The sequence below is a fragment of the Dermacentor silvarum genome, chromosome 8 (genome assembly GCF_013339745.2).
Source record: "Dermacentor silvarum isolate Dsil-2018 chromosome 8, BIME_Dsil_1.4, whole genome shotgun sequence".
Lineage (NCBI taxonomy): Eukaryota > Metazoa > Arthropoda > Arachnida > Ixodida > Ixodidae > Dermacentor > Dermacentor silvarum.
In genome coordinates, this window is record NC_051161.1 from 79,432,357 (window position 1) to 79,451,119 (window position 18,763).

The window sequence follows — 18,763 nt, forward strand, 5'->3', positions numbered from 1 at the left end:
TAGGCTACTTATCAATTTGACCATAGAAGTTGGGAGGATGCACCACACTTTTTTTCCACAATATTATGCGTCCGCGGAAAGGGCGCAGACATCATGGATTCACGGGCTTTATTAAATATATTTGTATGCACCAGCAAAGAAACGCAGAGTAGAACGAGGCAGTGCGCCGGTTAACAATTTTATTCGACACAAAGGTTATTTTCCTAAGCGTGATGCAACGTCATTAAACGGCGCAATTCAAGTGCGCAGACTTTCAGAGGTTATCTACAGGTAAGCAACAAGTGTGAGCCTTGGATTGAGTCTTCTTGAAGGGCAGTGCCGCTGTGTAATTCTGGGCGCAATTAGTGAAAGGGTGTACAGACAACAGTGAAAAAATAACAGTTATTCCATGGGCCTACACCCTAGTGATACAGGGTTGGTTCCAAACCACACTGTTGTACGACACTCCCTGACCATTGGCGAGCCAATTACAGTTTGCTCCAGACAGGCCTGCCTGGTTACATGATGTAGAGTTATGGCTTCTACGACGGGATAACTGACCTTACTTTCGGCATGGCGTCGAGAATATATATAATATAGTAGAATGACATCTACTATAGGACTTTTTGCAGATGACTGCGTCCTTTATCGAAGAATTGCTTCCAGCAGTGATCAGTATAATCTTCAGGAAGACTTGCATAAAATTGAGAATTGGTGCTTTTCATGGCAAATGTCGTTAAACGTCTATATGTAAATTCATGCAGGCTTCTCGGAAAGTATTAATGGTACCTGTCATTACTCCCTCAATTCAGTTAGTATTGAGCAAGTTGGCTCTTATCGCTATCTTGGAGTAACAATCACCAACGACTTATCATGGTCAGAACGCATATTCAAGCTCGCCGCTGATATTTCCAAGCACCTCGGCTTCATCAGACGATCCCTCGCTCTTTCTCCCCCTTCCACTCATCAGCTAGCCTACGAGACATTTATCCGCCCCAGACTTGGATATGCATCCTCCATCTGGAGCCCACATCAAGCTTATTTAGCCAACGCGTTAGAAGTAATAACCGAGCCTCGCGGTTTATCACTTCTAAATATGATAGGAATACTAGTATTACCAATGTCAAATCATCCCTTGGTCTTCCATCTTTAGCAATGCGCTGCAGGATCACTCGCATTTCTCTTTTCCACAAAATATACTATAATTTCCCGAATATTCATGGTGCTCTCCTGCTCCCTTCTAATCATACTTCCCACCGTATTTTGAATTCACGTAGTTTACAGCAACTCCGTGGCCTCTACGAGATCTTTTAATCAATATTTTCTACCAAACACTATTGAAGACTGGAACAAACTTGCCGAGTCTATTGGCATTGAGAGAAATCTCTCCAAATTCCAGGATAGTCTCACAGCACTTTTTTTTATTATTATCGAACTCCTTCGCTGTGCTTGTTGTCCTTCCATTAACGATATTTTTTACGTGTATGGTTCATGATATATCCATTATGTCTTTAAATTCGGTCTTGTTTGTTCACTGTTGTCATTTATGTCATATCAGGCACTGTAATATTTGATGCTGTAAAGAAAACTGGGAGAGTTGTTACATTTGTGGATTGAAAGAGTAATCACTATGGTGCGTCACGTGTGAAGCTACAATGTGATTTAGGGTATTTTAACGTTAGGCCATGCCCGGATCCAATCCTAGAACGACGCCACCTCCTTCGACTGGTAGCTTTTCCGGAATGTTGCAGTTCTTGAGCAACACCGGCCTCCATGACCGACTGAAGTACACTGCTGTGCTTCCTGCTGGGTGCTCGCAGTCCCCATTCTCTCTTTCTTCCCCCGCCTTTATTCCCATTTGTCTTACCCAAAATGTAGGGTAGCAAACCAAACGCTCGTCTGGTTGACCTTCCTGCCTTTCGTCTTTGTTTTCTCTCCTTCTATCTAGACCCTGGTATTCCCACACGAGGTGATGGATAAATAGATAGAATAACTTTATTTTAAGGTCCTGCGGGCTATGGGGTGCAAGGCCCCATGGAGAACACTCGGAGTTACCACCTCTCTGCATAAGTAGCATTTTTCTTGCGGAAGCGATTGTAAGCGGGCGGGACCCATTGCGTTACCACTGCCATAAAGTGATGTCGTCGTCCGTCATGGCGTGCGCTTCTCTGGCGTTGTTAAAATGAATGCTGCCGCGCAGGACATCCCTCTGAGAAGCCGTTCATGTGGATAAGGAATCGCAGCCGGGAGGTTTTCCCTGCAGCGTTTCTGGAAACACCGCCGTTCCTTTTCCGCGCCTTGCTGCGGAACGCCCGGAAGCGAGCCAATGGGTTTGGGATGGTAATATCCCGCTCGCCAGTCTACGGGACCACTCGCTGCCGGGGTTTCCAGCACGGCCTGGTACCCATTTGATGGGCGTCTTTTGACCCGTCTCTTAAAATGTTCCCGCAGTGCAATCTTGATGTGGAAACTGATCGTTTTGCACATTGGGGTTCCCTACATGCCGCGCCAAGGTGTCGCCCTAGTAAAGGTTGATATTTTTCGTCTGTGCAGGCGCTTGGCCACTGTCCATGACTGAGCTTTCATCACTCATCTGGCTTGGTCAAATAGCTCAAAGTTTATTTCTATTGCCGTCAGTTCTCGTTTCATGGTGTCTCTGTAGTATGCGTCATGTTTCGTCTCGTTATTTCTTTCAATATTTCGTTCATGTTAATTGTTCCCATGTTTCCGCTTGATTATACGTGGCAGTATTGTACACTGATTTCAGATACCTACGTATGCTACTCTCACATGCATGCGTCGATCAGAACAAAATCAACGCGTTTTTATTGCGCATCTTTTTTTTCATGACATTACGTTGTAACCCATAATGACTACATGCACTCGTTAATTAGCGTCGAAGTGTATTCTCTTCGTTCAGTACACCTCGTCTCACCTGCGTAAAGTGTCCGTTGCGGGGAGAGAAGTTGTAGCGGCTGATGACGTCACGGTTCGTCTTTCGGTGTTCGTCCCACCAGGTCCTAATCGCCTGCTCCCAGTTGCCTCTCGGTGCCAGGAACAGGTTCTGGCCGATGTAGCCCCCTGGGTGTTTAGTGTCGCCAGGCAAATGAATGGATGCTTTGCACATTGTCGCTCCGGATCGTGGCTGTTGATATCAAGCCGAGGCTGAACAGCTAATATGTCGTGGCGGTGAGCCAGCGAGGATGGGAGCTAAGTAGCTGACCTAGTAGACCTCACGCTTTGACCGCATAGCAACTTGAGAGCTGCCTAATTCTACGCCTAGAGGTAGGTTGGGCCAACGCAGTGTGGCCTTGGCACACTGAGCATGTTTATCGGAAATGCAGGAGCAGAATTTCCAAGCGTCGTACCCCCATGCACTACAATATACTTCTCATGCGACTGTACCATTTGAGGCTTCGAATCTTACTCCACTCTATTCTCTGAGAAAACCTAGAAGACTCCAATGACCTTAACTGGACTTCCCTAAATAAACTACTGTGAGAAGTACTATGTGACGACCCGGGTCGTGGCTCTCCACCTGTACGATGGGAAGCGTCATTTTTCCGGGGTGGAAAACTGCACTAATAGCGAGAGTCCCAGCATAAACTAATCTAACCTATTCCACACTGTGCGGAAGCCCTTTCCTTCATATTGCGCAGCATTTATTATAAGTGCGGGTATCTTCCCTGTCATAGACGGAAGCGTTCAGCACATGGAGATCCTGGCTGACAAGTTATGATGGCCGAGGGCGTTGTGTATAGGCCAGGGTGCACGGCTTGAAATCTGATAAGCGATGGTTAGGATCCCCACATCCGTGGTCGCATTTAGAATATGTGAATGTCATCTGAAAATCACGTGAACGGACGAACACCGTCGGTCCATTCTTTAGCTAATGAATTCCGCTTTAGTAAAAAACACGAAGTCAGTATATATATATATATATATATATATATATATATATATATATAATCCACATGGTATAGCATTCACCGCGACACTAAGTATATAGTGACACTTGAAAATACTCACTTATCTGCCCGCATCCAAAGCAGCCATGTTGGAAGCGGCAACTCTGTGAGTGGACTTGGGCGCGACGTGCCACTTCTCCGTCATACTCCTGAAAAAAAAAAGAACAGAAACGTTAAAAGGAGGAGGTTAAATCTACCGTCATATCATTGTACGCGCCAAGAACGACAGCTCAAATACCACCGAGCTTTAGGCACACAACGACAGTACGGGGCAGACGGACGTAGAAAGTGCATAGCACAGAACTCAAGGACACTTTATAGCCGAGGACGAGTTACGGCGCCTATGTCATCTTTCTCGTAAAACTGGACTCAAAACTGGACTCGAAAGAAGTCACTGTGGGCATATTGTCGGTCAAAGACTAAAACGCAGGGACAAAACTACTGCCCTAAACTGCGGATATCCATAGAGCAGCTCTCGTTTTTGGTTCAGAATTTGATACTTGAAACTTCCGAAAATGTGTTGAGGACCAATGAAACCGATATTTGTGAATGGACTTATGATTTCATAGACAAACTTTTTTGACAGATTAAGCTACATGATGGTATAGGAAAGCTTTCGGGCAAATAAAAAAAGGTAATGTTATCCTTACAAGGCACGCGTCTATTGAACACACTTCAAATGGGAAGAGAACATTTTCCTGAATAAAAATAATTGAAGTTATTGTAAAATGATGCCCGGATGGCGGCCAGCGCTACTAAGGTGTTAGATAAGTGCGGATGCAGTCAAATAAAACACTAGTTGCACTTAAACTATGATGATGTTGATCGAGTTTTTTTCTTTCAAAACGAAGAACATACTGCTGCATTTTTTATGTCATTAGAAATAAAGTGCTTTGGTTGATCGCTTGCTGGATTGAGCTAGCTCTATATTGATAGCTCAACACTTAAAAAATCATTTTTCAAGACTTTAGTGTCCTTTCAAACAGGCAGCTCTTTTTTTCCTGGGAGCCGCCGCGTATATACGAAAGATCAGCTTCTTCCAGGCATCAACTGTCTACATCATCGAAGACCTGATGTAGTGTGCATCATAGCCTTGCGTTTCTGTGCTTGTTGGCTCATTGGTTACCAGGCAAACCCCGCCTGTACTACCACCACCACCACCACCACCAGATGGTGGTGAAACGTTTTGCGTCTTTTGCACCATAATTGGTGTAGATACCAATACTTAAAAGACTTATGAGCCCTGGTCATTGCTCTCACGTGGCGCTCGCATTCTGCTCTCTATAGCATGAGAAAGAGATAACATGGACTCATTACTAGTATCGAACAGAAAGGTGCCTTTGACAAGCTGAGTAGCAGCGCGAGGCATGACTGCAGGGAGTTTACTCCTAACTTGGCTAAACACAGTCTATACGAAATACACAAGTTGCCGTTGACGCGATCAGCTCCTGTTTAATGTGCACAATGTGTGTGATGACCTAAATCAATCTTCTATAAGGTATGGTGAAATCTAGTTTAAATTCACGGGGCGCACGTTTGGTTTGTATCACGTACTTGGAGCGTGACGGTGTTATGCGCTTAACTAAAGAACTATTAGTTACTGTTCGTGCTAGTGTATGTGGTTGAGTGTGTGTCATGTATGAATTATTGAGGCAGAACTATCGATAAATTGACTAATGATAGCATTGGTGGTTTTCTAAAAAAATGTACTATCTATAGCAACACGCAAGTTGGGTAACGTTTGCTACTGACAGAAGTTATCGATAGTTCTGCAGAGTTGCGATAACTGATTATCAGTAACACTCAGTTCATGCTTTTCCGCAGCAATATTTTGGCGAGTGAAACACAATATTTCTCCCCGCTGTCTAAATTCTGATTGTGGCTATCACTTATTCATGCTAAAAACTAACCAGTTTTACACCAGCCCAAATTATTGCGTTGTTGAAACCTAAATGTTCAATGAAATGCGCTGAAGCGAAGTTACACAACTATAAAGGCTCCCCCCCCCCCCGCCCCCCAATATCTGAATGGTTATGCGAGTAAGTTAAGAAAGTGTCAGAGGCATTCTGGTGGAGCTTGTCAGCTATTTTTAGTCCGCTGCTATTTCCCGAATTTATCTAAATATAAGCAATGACTGCGAACATGTGTTCCGCTGGAACTGATGTTGCGAAAACGCACGAGAATACTGTATAGCCACTTTCAAGAGCGGTGTTGTTCACCTTTGGTTTGAATGGAAAAATCTAATGGCACTAGAGTTAATTGTCTGCGGACACACGTTCATTTCTCTGTCTGTAGCGTGCTGGCACCGAATTACACCTTATCAGCGTAACCTGTACCAAACACTTCGAAACCGCTCCCACCTAGCTTCGATGGTTAACTCCTAAAACGTCACCGACCGCTTGACACAATAAGATACAAAATCCTGCTCCTACCAGGCGAAGCATGTCTGCCGCCGTCGGGAATCCCGGCAGCTTTCCGGCAGCGAGCGTCTGGCGCAGCTCGTTGTGGAGGCGGGTGATGAAGGTGACCTCCTCCGGCGAGACCGCCTGCAGCAGAGTGCCGTTGTAGGTGCTCCACAGTCCGGGCCTGATGAGGTTCAGCGTGGCCGGGAAGGGCCACACTCGGGGCGGCATGGGCCCGCGCTGCGGGGTGTGTGGTCGCGACTCCGGATCCCACCAAGGTGGAGGCGGGGGCGGAAACGGGCGGTTCTGGGGCGGTGGCAGCTGCTGCGCCCAAATGGTGCACATCACCACGCTCGCCGTGCCCAGAAACATGGTGGCTCCCAAGGTCGTCCAGACGTACCTGAATTCATGTGGTCGGTGGGATGTCGAACAAAGGGAATTCGCGGAGGACGAGGTGCGACCTTCACGCATTCGAAAAACGCAAAGGACGCGCATCTCGTACGAAAAAAGCAGCACGGACGAATGCCTACCGGCGAGAGAGGCAATTATAGGTAAGGGTAGTTAATAGGGCTGATAGCTGGCCTAGGTTGTAAGGATGCATTGGTACAAACTGCGCGGCAAGAACGCGAGAACGGTCACCTTGTGTTCCGTACTTTCGCGCAGTTTGTAAAAAAAAAATGAAAGGTCTTAAGTGCTTTATTTACGGCGAAGAGCTTTCATCATCACCAAAATCGGCGTCCTGTTTAGGGCCGTTTACTGCAGGACGAAGGCTTTATCTTCCAGAGGTATTTATAAGACGAAGGTTTAGAGGAAGCTGAACAAAAACGCAAATTCAACTTAGACTGATAGTCTATTCTTTCAAAAGTTTGCTTCCATTTCGTTTTCGGCTGAACATGAGAGGAAAGGACCAAATTGCAGATTTCTTTTTCCGATTTCGGGCAAGACAACCACAACGATGGTACCACTGCAACGTTTCGAATTTCGCCACTTTGAAAGCACCAGAACTTCTTCAGTGATTGTCTAATGGTCGGGTTGATCTTCCTTGCTTTAGGAGACAATAAAATAATTTGCTATTGCTAGGCAGGTAATTAGCGTCAAAGAACGCTGTAATATTGCATGACGTCATGAATAACTTGTGTGGAAGTGTCGGCTTCTCGTCCGTGCCGAGTTTTTTTCCTTTGTTGTTGCATGCTTTCCAATACCAAGCACCCGCACAGGCCATTCATAAGGTGTAATCTACGAGAATTCTTACCCCCTTTCTACGAGCACACCTTATCTTAATATTTCTGTTTTGTGTCAAAAGCATGTCCGGCATTGAGAGTATATTAAGGGCACTTTTTTTTTAGGTAAATTTTTATTTTCTTGTTCAAGGAAACGAAGAAATGATCGCTGCCTACCATTCCTAAACACATTTAAAGCAATTTGTTGGATTTAAACAGAAAGCTTTTCCTCGATTAAATAAGAAGTTCAGTACCTGTATAAAACATATATCAATGGCGAAAACTAGTAACCTAAATGAACCAACCCACCAAGTTGTAAATTGTAAACACGCACACGCATGCACGCAAATCCGCCTCTATTCCACCCTGTGAAAGTGGATATACAGTGAAGCTGGCGCGGTCGTTAGACAAGAACCACCACCCCAACTGACGTTAGGTGACGTTACAACCACAAGCGGACGTCCAGAATACATCCTCGTGCTTCAAGGCCGTCCGCGAAGCGCAAGTGCCTTATTGAACTAAATAATGTTTAAAAGTGAATTGAGTCGGAAACTGCGCAAAGTACGATTTACACACAAGCTGAGACATGATAGCTTCGGTTTGTTATTTGAATATACGAGAACAAATCGGTTACTAGGAAACTGAAAGACAAAGACCTTTCCGAGCAGCTGTTTGAGGTTTGCCTGAGCGGCCGCTAGGTGCCATTACCGGTAGCTCAGCACGCGTGTTCATTCTTGTAGGCCCTCTGCGTGGCGCAAGTGCATCATTGAAGTAACTGAATTTCTAATGTAAAATGCGTCAGAAAGATTCGTAAAGTACGCCTTACACACAAAATGCAGACGTGATAGTGGAGGATTTCAATTCGAATGAACGAGAAAACATAATTCTCTTACGCGAAAACTAAAACAGCAAACCCATTTTCCAGGTTCCATATTTGAGTGAGCACGCGACGAAAAGTCTCTACCAACGTGAGGCTAAGGCTTCAATCACAAAGCCGTCAAACGCTCCTTCGCTTTACCGTCAGGTCAAATAAACGTACAGCAGAGACGATGGAGCAGTGTACGAATAGGGGCCGGCGGTGGCGACGTCGACAGCGGCACGGTTTTGTACAGTGTTGACGGACCGGTCGCATTGTGTTCGCCTAAAGCACCAGAAAGATAATCTACATTATGCATAGAATTTGACGCTGGTGTAATGGTTGCATAAACTAGGCATAAATTGTACAATGGCGAGCCACAACAACCACGGCTACAGGGTACTAGAATAAAAGGCTAGTGCGCTCACTGCGCACCAGCGGCAACGGGGCGAGGTGAAGCAGTCGACGTCAAATTGGAAACGGAGCTATACATTGAAATCGACGGTGCAACGCTTGCTGTGCCACAGGGAAAGCGCATATTGCTGCACATGCAAAGAAGAGATGGCGCAACATACACGGCGAGCACCGTGGCGTAGAAGCACAAACGGAAAGGGCGCGAGCGCTGTATTAATCTCGACGGTACGACGCCGCTTTTTTTTTGAATGTGCAGCAATATGCGCTGTCCCTGTGGCACACCAGGCGTTGAACCGTCAATTTAAATGTATAGCTCGGCTTCCAAGTTGGTTTTTAAGCAAACCCCAAGCCCACTGCTCTTATAGTCTATAGTACACTGTACCATGGGTCTACTTTCGGGATGCTGAGCGGTTTTCTGCTCCTGTTATTGCTTTGCAAGCGGAGACAGCAACAAGCGCGCAAACTCGGCGTCGAAGAAGGATGTGGGGGGAAACGTGCAGGAATCGCAAGCTCGGCTTTCGGCGTTGTCCATGTCGCACATTTGAGCACCACCCACCAAGCGCGAGCAGTGGCGCCCAGCCACTGCTCGCGCGTCCTTCGTATTCGTACACAGTTGGCTCTGATGCCAGTAATCATGTCGGCGTTTCCACACTGCCCCTCCCTTTGCAAAGGCGCCGATCACACTGGTCCACGGTGGCTGGCAGCATCACACCCATACCGGCGGGCGAACCTTGTAGACTGCTAATGCACCGAACGAGAATAGGCGGATCCGGCAACATCCGAGTCGTCACGGTCTTCCAGGAACCGGCCGACCAGAATTCTGGCTGGCTTCCAGGACGGACTCCTCGCAAAGATTGGGCAGACCAGGTGGTGCAGCCTCGGAGTTGAGCTCTTGCAGGAACCTAAAGGCCCGAAACCATCCATTAACGCACACCTGGTCTGGTTTTCCTCTCAGACCTCATTCTGACGAGTGCACGCAGCAGGTTGACGGAAGGAGTCGCCGCCTGCTCAAGGGCTTGCCACCACAGAGGCTGCACCGCACCGCAGCACGCAGGTGACAAAAGGAGAAGATTGCAGATGATCCAGATCGTCGCTCTAACAGTGCCACCGCTGCTATCGTTAGCGACTGGCCTCGAACGCCCGAAATCTTACCGGAACACTGGACACCACTCACCACGTCCTCTCGAGCCGTCTGTGTTCCAGTCTCAAGCTCCAGTCTCCGCACTGCAGCGCCGAGGGATGGAGCCGCTATGGAGGTGGTGTCGGCGCCATCGCGCTTATAACGTTACCTGCGCCGGCAGTGCCCTTCTCGAACGGCGGCGCCGGGAACTCCAGCCGCGCGTAGGAGACCACGCCGCCCCCAAGTCCCATGGCAGGATCGTTGAAGGCGACGGGGGAGGAGCCGGCGGAAGCGCTCGTGACCGAACACCAGAGGTGCAACTCGTACCGCGGAAGAGGTCACGCACCAGGCCGGGGTAGGATTCGCTACTGGCTGTGGAACGGGCACCGTCAGCCTACCCCACGACCATGATCGATCGAGGAACGCAGCCGGGGGCCCCACGCTACTGGTGCCAATGTGGGGAACGGCTCGATCCCGCAGTACACGCCAGCAGGCTCTAGTCTCAGTTGGCCACGTTCAAGGAAGCGCAGCCGCAGCTCGCGCGTCCCCCGTCTTTTGTCCCTCCCTCCATCCGCCGTGCGGCGTCCACACCCACACGGCGCATGCGCATCCTCCTCCCCTCCTTGTATTTATAGTTTTTTCGAAACTTCTTTTTTGTTTTCATAATCATTATTCACTCATTTCGTATCCTATGCATATCGAATTTCTGCACAATTGCGTTCAACTTGCCTTTAGCGTGGAAATTTGGTTGAGCCTTTCTTTAGTTGACCAAAAGCCCGGATGAGCCGACCCCGGAGCAGTGCAGTCTGGTGCAAAGTGTCAATTTTTTAACGATATTGGCGGTAATTACAGCCGTACAGTTAATTTTGCCTACTCTGTTACTAATTCTCGCATCTCGTCCAGACACCATTGCCTCGCGTGAGGACTGCTTAGTCCAAGCGAACTCGCTTCATTACTTATAAGTGTACCAAACAGTGGCTTTGCCTCAACATCTTCCTATCTACGGTGGTGCACCCTTTACAGGGGTAAAGTTAAAAGCGGTTGATTTTTACGGTATTGGCGATTTTACACCCGTAGCTTAATTGTGCCTACGCTGCCACAAACTCTAAAGTCTTGTCTCGTTGAGACCTACATTTTTCGTCCGCAGTTGTCTCTGATCCCACTAATCATGTCGGCGTTCCCACAACATATGTATATTTTGTAGAGTGCTTTCCTGGGCTATGCATGTGAACTGCGAGAGACCACGCTATAATTTTTAATTTTACTTCATGTTTTCTTTAATAAAATCCCACATAAAGTTGTGTGCGTTGTGTCGTTCGATGAGCTAACTTGAACGTAATGCTAGCTACGTGTTAGCACGTTACGATTTTTATTCACATTCTCTCTCCTTATCTTATTTGATAGCTTGAGCCAGCCTATATTCGCTGTATATTGTTTTTTTCTAGGCGAGAAAGAGTAGTGGGCTTCATCCACGACGCCAACCTCTCCCATACACAGCTAGATCATAAAAAAAAATGCGTGATAGCTCAGCGATTAGAACGTCCGGTTCCTGCCCACTGTTCCACCGGCATAAGTTTTGACTGCGGAGGAAAGATGTTTTCTTGCGCACTGCGTCGTCATTGCCTAAAATATAGCGAGTGTGAAGCCGAGGAGATGGACTGACGACAGCGGCCGGCGGCTACACGGCGAAAAGAGTGCGAAGGAAAAGAAGGATGGACTGATCAACTGAATCCGGTAACCGAGCTAAAATAAACGTCTGGGATTTTAGTCGCAAGAGTCACGATCCGATTCTAAGCTACGCCGTAGTGAGGACGCCGGATTCTTATTGAGCATCTTAGGTTATTTAACGTGCACTTATATGTACAGCTCGGTTCACTCTTAGAGGGAACACGAGAGCGCGTGGCCGGCGGCCCGCGCGGCGCTATAGCTGGCGGCGAGATTTGTAAACGCGGCGCATGAGCATAGAGTCGTAAGGGCGGCGCGTGCCTCGCTTCGTCTGCTACTCCTCCGCCCGTGCGCTCGACAAGCGCTGGAGAGCGCACCCGTTTTTCCGCGGTGGGATTTATCTAACCGCCACTCTGCCTGCTGCTCATCAGGTAATCAGCAAGCAGAAAAAAAATGAAAGTTTTGTTTGTCCCTGCAGTCTCTCGCCAGTTTTAACTCGACTCGGCTCTTGTTCGTTGAAGCAACGTCCACAGAAGCTCCATAGTTAGAACATTTGTGATATCGATTGGACATGCAGTTTTATGAAAATTATTCTGTTGAAATCGCCACTTTTCATAAGAGAGAAAACAATTGAAGCCTGATGCAGCGAGCATACCAAGTTTGCCCATCCAACCATATAATGTCCGCCTATTCAACAAGCGGGAGGCAGGGTTGGTAGCAGTGCTTCACAGTGCGAAAAAAAAAGAAAGAAAGCCGGATGGGCCAGCGCTTGCTAGCACTGGGGCGGAGAAGTAGCAGACGAGGCAGGGCACGCACTACCCAAATGAATCTATGCACATGCTCCGTGTTTCGAAATCTCGCCAGCAGTTAGCGCTCCCTGTAAGCGCTCGCGTGTTCCCTCTAAGAGTGGACCGAGCTGTACACAGGCGTTTTCGCATTTCGCTCCTATCGAAATGCGGTCGCCTTGTCCGGGATCGAACCCCCCCTCCCCTGAACTCCACAGCGCAAAGCCTTTGCCACTGAGCTAATATAAAGGGTAGTTACCGAGGCTCATACGTGCTGCCGCAGCAAAATACGCTCGTCTACCGTGTTTGGGTGCACGGGAAAGGACCCCCCAAGTAGTCAAAAGTAATGGAATTGTTAACTCTACCACATTTTTTATGGGCTCACGTTACTTCTAGAGTCCCGATTTCTTGTTTTTTCGCGATTTTAATAAGAATTGATGCATGGTAACCGTATGAAGAAGAGTTTTTCTGCTCGTTTGTTTGACGGCAACAGGCCATAAAGCTAGCTTTTGAACTGGGAAATGGCCTTCGACATGACACGCTTCCCTACAGATCTCTCAGAACTCTCCCGTATTTCAGAATGCGCTCGTCTTCGTTCGAAGCCATACTTGTGCATGGGGACAGAGGAAACGACGAAGCTTTTTTTTTTTATGTAGCATCAAAGCTGTTGTGATATTGCCCCCAAGAATCTGAGTATTCAAGTTGTCATTCGCTCGAGGTTCATGCATCTCGAACACGTTGAGTCATAAGAAAGAGGTCAGCGCACCACATAAACAAAACCTTCGTCGATAAGCTTGTGTTCTCAAAATGATCCCCGCAGAAGGTGACCGCAAAGGTCTCGAAAATGAAGGACATAGACCGCAATATTGGAACCAAAATGACACGAAGCCCGTTTGGATTAGCGAGGTAGCAGCAGTAGTGGATGACACAGGCTCACAGTCTCGTCCCCTGTAGTTTAAGCTGTATGTCACAATAACCAAGAGAATGTATGAAAGTTGTCGAGGTAAGGATGTTTATGAGAGGCGTGTGCCTAATAAAGCAATATACACATCTAATAAATACATTTAAAGTTTCCACAACCCCTTGTGTCAAAATGGTTCGCACTCATTGGTTGTGTCCAAAACGGGCTGGCCATGACGTTTCCGGTTACCAATTACGGCACTTGCAGTACACAAGCTTGGCCTCTTAGATTTATTTGTGTTACCCACAGGCCGCCATCGCTGCGGCGTGGATTTAGACACTTCTGCGGGAGTAAGCAAGATCGAACACACACCCACCCACTAGCCGAGCTTATCTACTAGGCACGAGAGCAACCGCCAGCCCCCGTCGAGTGGGAACAATATGCAAAGAACGTTGCCATTCAAAAAACGTGAATTCCAATCGATAGGCGCATTGATGAGGCGATAGACTGCGCTCTTTCGGCGTTCTACCAAGCTTCTTAATTAGCGAGAATGCCTCGCTGGTAACTCTTTTCTGGTAGAGGTTTCACCCATACCTCAACAAAGCCATCACAATCGAGCACCATTTTCCGAGTCTGCTTGTAAACCCTCCTCACTTCGGTGGCCGCCGGACTCGCCGGGCCTTGCGGCTACAAAAGTCCAATTACATTGTTTTGTGCAGTAGTGGCTGACGACGATGGACTCTGATGTAGGTAACTTTTGATTATTTCTCAACTCCCATGGCACCACTTTATCCCGATTTAAATCATGTAAAGCTTAAAGGTGAGATAATGCTACTCCAGAAAAACACTGCTCAGTATGCCATTTAGTGTTTTTGATGTGTAGTCATCTGTTAGATTCATCTTTTACGCTACAACCTGCGATCTGACTTTTAGACATGTCTTTATAAACTGCCCACGTAAACGAGCCGTCGGCACACAAGCCATTCAGCAGAGCATTTATCTTTGATAAAATTTTCCATCTGTTTTCAGCAGGCATTTATTAAGCGCTTATGGAAATCTAGTCACACAGTGGTCAGTGTTTCTTAGACAGCTTGTTTTGAACCAGGCTCAAAAGGTGTTGAGAGGCTATTCGTGCTGTCATTTTAAGTAAAATTAGCGATCTCGTGTCTAAAGGCGATTCCTTGCGTTTGCGACCGATATTTTCTGAACTGGTTAGTATACAGGCGTGTTACATAATTGTATCAAAATAAATATGCCTTCTCTAAATATATGCGTCTGCGTTTCGATATTCGATGCTTACTATTAATATTCAAAAAAGTTCATACCTGCCTTTCTTGGAATACTTTCGGTTTTCATTGTGAAAAGGGTAAAAAAGGCTGTGCAACATGACAATCGCATGGAAAGATTTTGAAGAAATAGCATAAAAAGGCAGTGATAAACATGCAAAAAGCGTCCATCTCAGGTGGAACACACACAGATGGTCGCCGAGTGGTATAATGTAGTCCAGTAATTCCTTTGTAGCTGCTACTGCATGCAGGTTTTCTTTTGAGCTCATGTTACGTCTCATTTAAGACATACGAGATGGCGCCTACCTTTTGTAAAAGATTGCGTTATAGGAATTTAGCATGAAACCAAACAGTTGTTTCTACAATCTACATTCAGTCTCTTCTGAAGAAACATAGATAAGCAGCAATATAAAATGTCAACATTGCTCGATATTATTCCTGTAATTAGACACAGCCCATAAAGAAACGTTTTGAAACACGACATTGCGACATTTTTGGTGGTGGCACCGGCCTAGTAAATAAATATGTGCACACATTTTGCTTATAAAGACTAAGACTGCAGTATCAGATCTTGGTGTACCTGTTTGGCACACAATGGATAGTTGCTAAGCGCGTGGAACACAATAACCATAAACAAAGCGTAGCAAAAAAAAAATCATTGGACGCGTTCATTCTTCAGCTCACCATTGAGCTCACCATTGAGGCACGTCAAGTATCCGAGTGAATTGCCTTACTTTTATATTTTCTGTTATTTGTATAAACAGGTTGTCCCGTTAGCTTTAGCAAAGTTGTTAAAAAGAGCTGCCACCATATGCGATTATGAGACCTACAGCGCCCGATCATCACTCCTCTTCCAACACCAGGATAGTTATTTGTACTAATTTCCTGGTTAACTAGAATATGGCAGTTCTAAGAGTTTTATACTTGGATGAAGAGCGCGACTGCCGATTATACTTGAGCGCTCATTGCGTCGTAATAAAAGTATCTTGAAGTAGTTTGCAGCATGCTATCTGCGGAGTAAGTAACGTTGCATTGCTTTACTCGTAACTCGAGAAATACGAGGATTTCCGCGATTACGAGCCCGAGCTACGCGACAATAGCGGTCACAGGAGTGATTAGAACGACTGCAGTCAGTGACTGAGCCACCTTGAAGAAGCTGTCTCTGTTGGCTCATGCTGATAGCGAATGCGCGTGCAGCGCGATGACCGCGGCCTACGCAATGACCACGCTATCGTCGAGTCTGAAAATTGAAGAGTCAAGTTAGTGCCTGCAAATCAATTTTGAGACTACGTAATCTCGCGGTACATTTTGCAATGCGCGCGCTGCGAGTATAGCAAAAAAGAAAAAGGAAAGTAAATAGTGCGCTGAAACTACTGAATGGGATGTTTTGGGACGTGGAAGCATGTGGAAGTCACACCTTTAATTCAACAATGAAAAAAAAGGTTATGTACCACATTTTAAAGATACAGATATTTAATGCACGAAAATGTATGCTCGTCGCGGAAGATGACTCGTCACCTGCATCCTCAGGCTTCAAAATCGTATATTGCAGCAGTACAACTTTTATTGCACCAGCATTATTCCCAAACTTTAGCCGTGGGGTTCGCAGGACGTTCTTAACAAAGCGTCGCTTCATGCATTGCTGCTCAAAAGTAATTGCAACGCCAATGCATTTGTCCGCAAAGTTCAGGAATTAATATGTCATAACTGGTGGCATCCTAACAATTCTTTCAACTGCCTTGCGAGATCATCCGCTAGAAATAGTAAATTGCAATATGGGCCATAAGGTAATTAGATAAAAGCTTAGTGATTTTTAGTTATTTAGTCAGTTATGCATTCTAATTTTTTTCTGGAAGTAATGCCTGCCCCCCCCCCCCCCCTTTTTTTTTTTTTTTGAGTCGACCAGCTCATGAGCTAGAATTGATCTATGCGCTACAGGCAAACGCTAAAGACTTTTGAAAGTGTTCACTGAAACACCCAGTATACGTGTTCCCCTCATATGCGCTGGTTAAATCTTCGTTTAGTCAAGCGACACCCGCCGGTATGGCATAGAGCCTTTGGCCAAGCACTGCTAAGCCCGACATCGCGGGATTGAATCCAGGCCGCGGCGGCCGCATTTCTAGTAGGGGCGAAATGTAAAAGCGTCCGTGTACTGTGCATTGGGTGCACATCAAAGATCTCCAGGGGGTCAAAATTAATCTTGAGCGTGCCTACGGCGTGCCTCATAATCATGGCAGGTAAAACCCCAGAATTTAAATAACTAATAGTTTTTGTCAAGGTACAGAAATACAGGCCTGCAACCACGCCGAACTTCGGCTAAACGCGTGAATTTGATGATTAATAGGCAATATTCTACCGTAAAAATAACTCATTTTAGTTGCTATTTTGCTAAGCGTACAAAAAGAACACTTACAGTTTCGTCATGTCTGTGACTTGAAGGCGCCTGATGGGAGCTAGCCGCGTCCTTTGTCCCAACTTCGAAATGTGGCGAATGCCTTCGTGTAGGAGGGGCTTAAATGCTCACTTATAAGGGCGACGCCCTGCAGGGGGAGATGCTTGATAACAAAAACGAGTTTCCGTGTGCTTTCGCGCCCCACGCCATCATTTTCTTTAACTCCTCATCAGATTGATACAGTGAATCGGATGCGCAGTAACTTCTGTCATTTCTACTATAACAAAATGAAAAAGTGATTCAGATAAGCGGACCACGGTGAAAGTTGTCCGCGCCATCAGCGCGGTGCTGACAGCTCCCGATTTTCTGAGCCACGAAAGATGACTACTTTAATCTTAGATTCAAAATTTGTCGATAGATTTATCTCATCGTTGAGCGGAAGGAAATATTGTAGACCCGAATCTGCCGCGATTGTAGGTGGCAGCCGTATTTTGTCGATTGCTGCGGGAACTGCTACCGCAAAAAGGCATCCCATGCTCGCCGCCATTGTTCGGTTCTTCGGTCGTCACGGTTTTTGTCGTTTGCTACTGCGTCACCCAACCCGCAGCTTCTGCTCGGGCCACACCGACATATAGCGACGGGGCTGGAGATTGATAGCGCCTGCTCTAAACCCGGGTGCGAAAGTGAAACATTCTGGTCGCTGGATAAAATAAAAAGACATCGCTGGATCAACAAAGGGCCGAATAATGGAGACGTTGCTCATGTAGGACACAGCAGATTGCCATTTCGGGAATAAATAGGTCCTGGCCGTAAATAATGAAACAGCAAAAGAAGCCGAATAACTGGAAACATACCACGAAAAAAGCAATTCCCTCTGCCAATTGCTTGGAAGGCTCTCGCGGGCAATCTTGCAGATTCCTAAACTCTGGCCACAAGTTTAAGCAGTTCGCGAAGGAACGTGTTGGTCGAGGAATTTATTATTGTTTTAATTTGCGGAATAATAGGAAGCATACAGTTTGAATGCTGCCAATATAAGATCCGCCCCCTTGTTTTCCTGCACAGGTGGGCGTTGTGAATGCGTTTACGGGTGGCTAAACTCGTCGCACCAAAGTTTTACATCTTGAAGCCTGGGTCCCTTCTCTTGGTAGCCGATTTCAATTGCTAGCTCTACAATCATGTTCAAGGGTATAGAAATTGCCTATAAGGCGTTCCCAAACAGTTAAACGTTCAAACTCGTGCACAGAACTCAGGTGTTTGTTGCTACACCAAATTCTATTCAGTTACAGATTGATTACGTTTTACATAAAAAATACAAAGCTACTATCTTACAGCATGTTAAGTTAAATATCTTAAACTATTGTTAATGTAAGCTGCGTTGGAGTACTGATAGCATGTTACAGGGTTTCTTGAACGCAAATTGTCTTGAGCAGCCAGTCGCGCCCCAATTTTGCGTGTATTCGCAGGCTTCTTTCACGCTCGAAAAAACACTTTTATGTAGCCCATATTGAGCAAACAGAAAGCTATATTTGGAGTTTTTCACGTTGCTCTACAATTTTCTCACTATCACTTTCACATAATTATAATATTTGAGCAGTTGATGAATGAATTAAGAATAATTGTGTAATTAGGCAGAATGTAAAAATAATCTGAGTATCTCCAAGTGACAGTAAACAACATTACCGTGGTTCTTTCAAGCTACATGGCGTTTGCATACTTTTTAAATCTTGGTGCATGATAGTTGGGGCACTCCGTATAAAGCACAAGCACTGTCTAAC

The 18,763-nt window shown here is 46.2% G+C and overlaps 1 protein-coding gene across 4 annotated transcripts in view; it reads right to left on the bottom strand.

The window, feature by feature from the left end:
• Nucleotides 1–17,216, bottom strand: part of LOC119461477 (scoloptoxin SSD976) — a 98,385-nt gene extending 81,169 nt beyond the window's left edge. Inside the window, exons 1-5 of one of the 4 annotated variants that reach the window (XM_049673073.1) lie at nt 17,010–17,164; nt 13,905–13,997; nt 6,380–6,749; nt 4,009–4,096; nt 2,915–3,060 (exon numbers count right to left, since the gene is read on the bottom strand). In XM_049673073.1, the coding sequence (XP_049529030.1) occupies nt 2,915–3,060; nt 4,009–4,096; nt 6,380–6,749; nt 13,905–13,918 (618 nt within the window). In that variant the 5' untranslated portion in view covers nt 13,919–13,997; nt 17,010–17,164. Of the gene's footprint in view, nt 1–2,914; nt 3,061–4,008; nt 4,097–6,379; nt 6,750–13,904; nt 13,998–17,009 lie in introns of all 4 variants that reach the window. The other 3 variants (XM_049673072.1, XM_049673074.1, XM_049673075.1) reach the window with 3 other exon arrangements.
• Between the last annotated feature and the right edge of the window lie 1,547 nt (nt 17,217–18,763).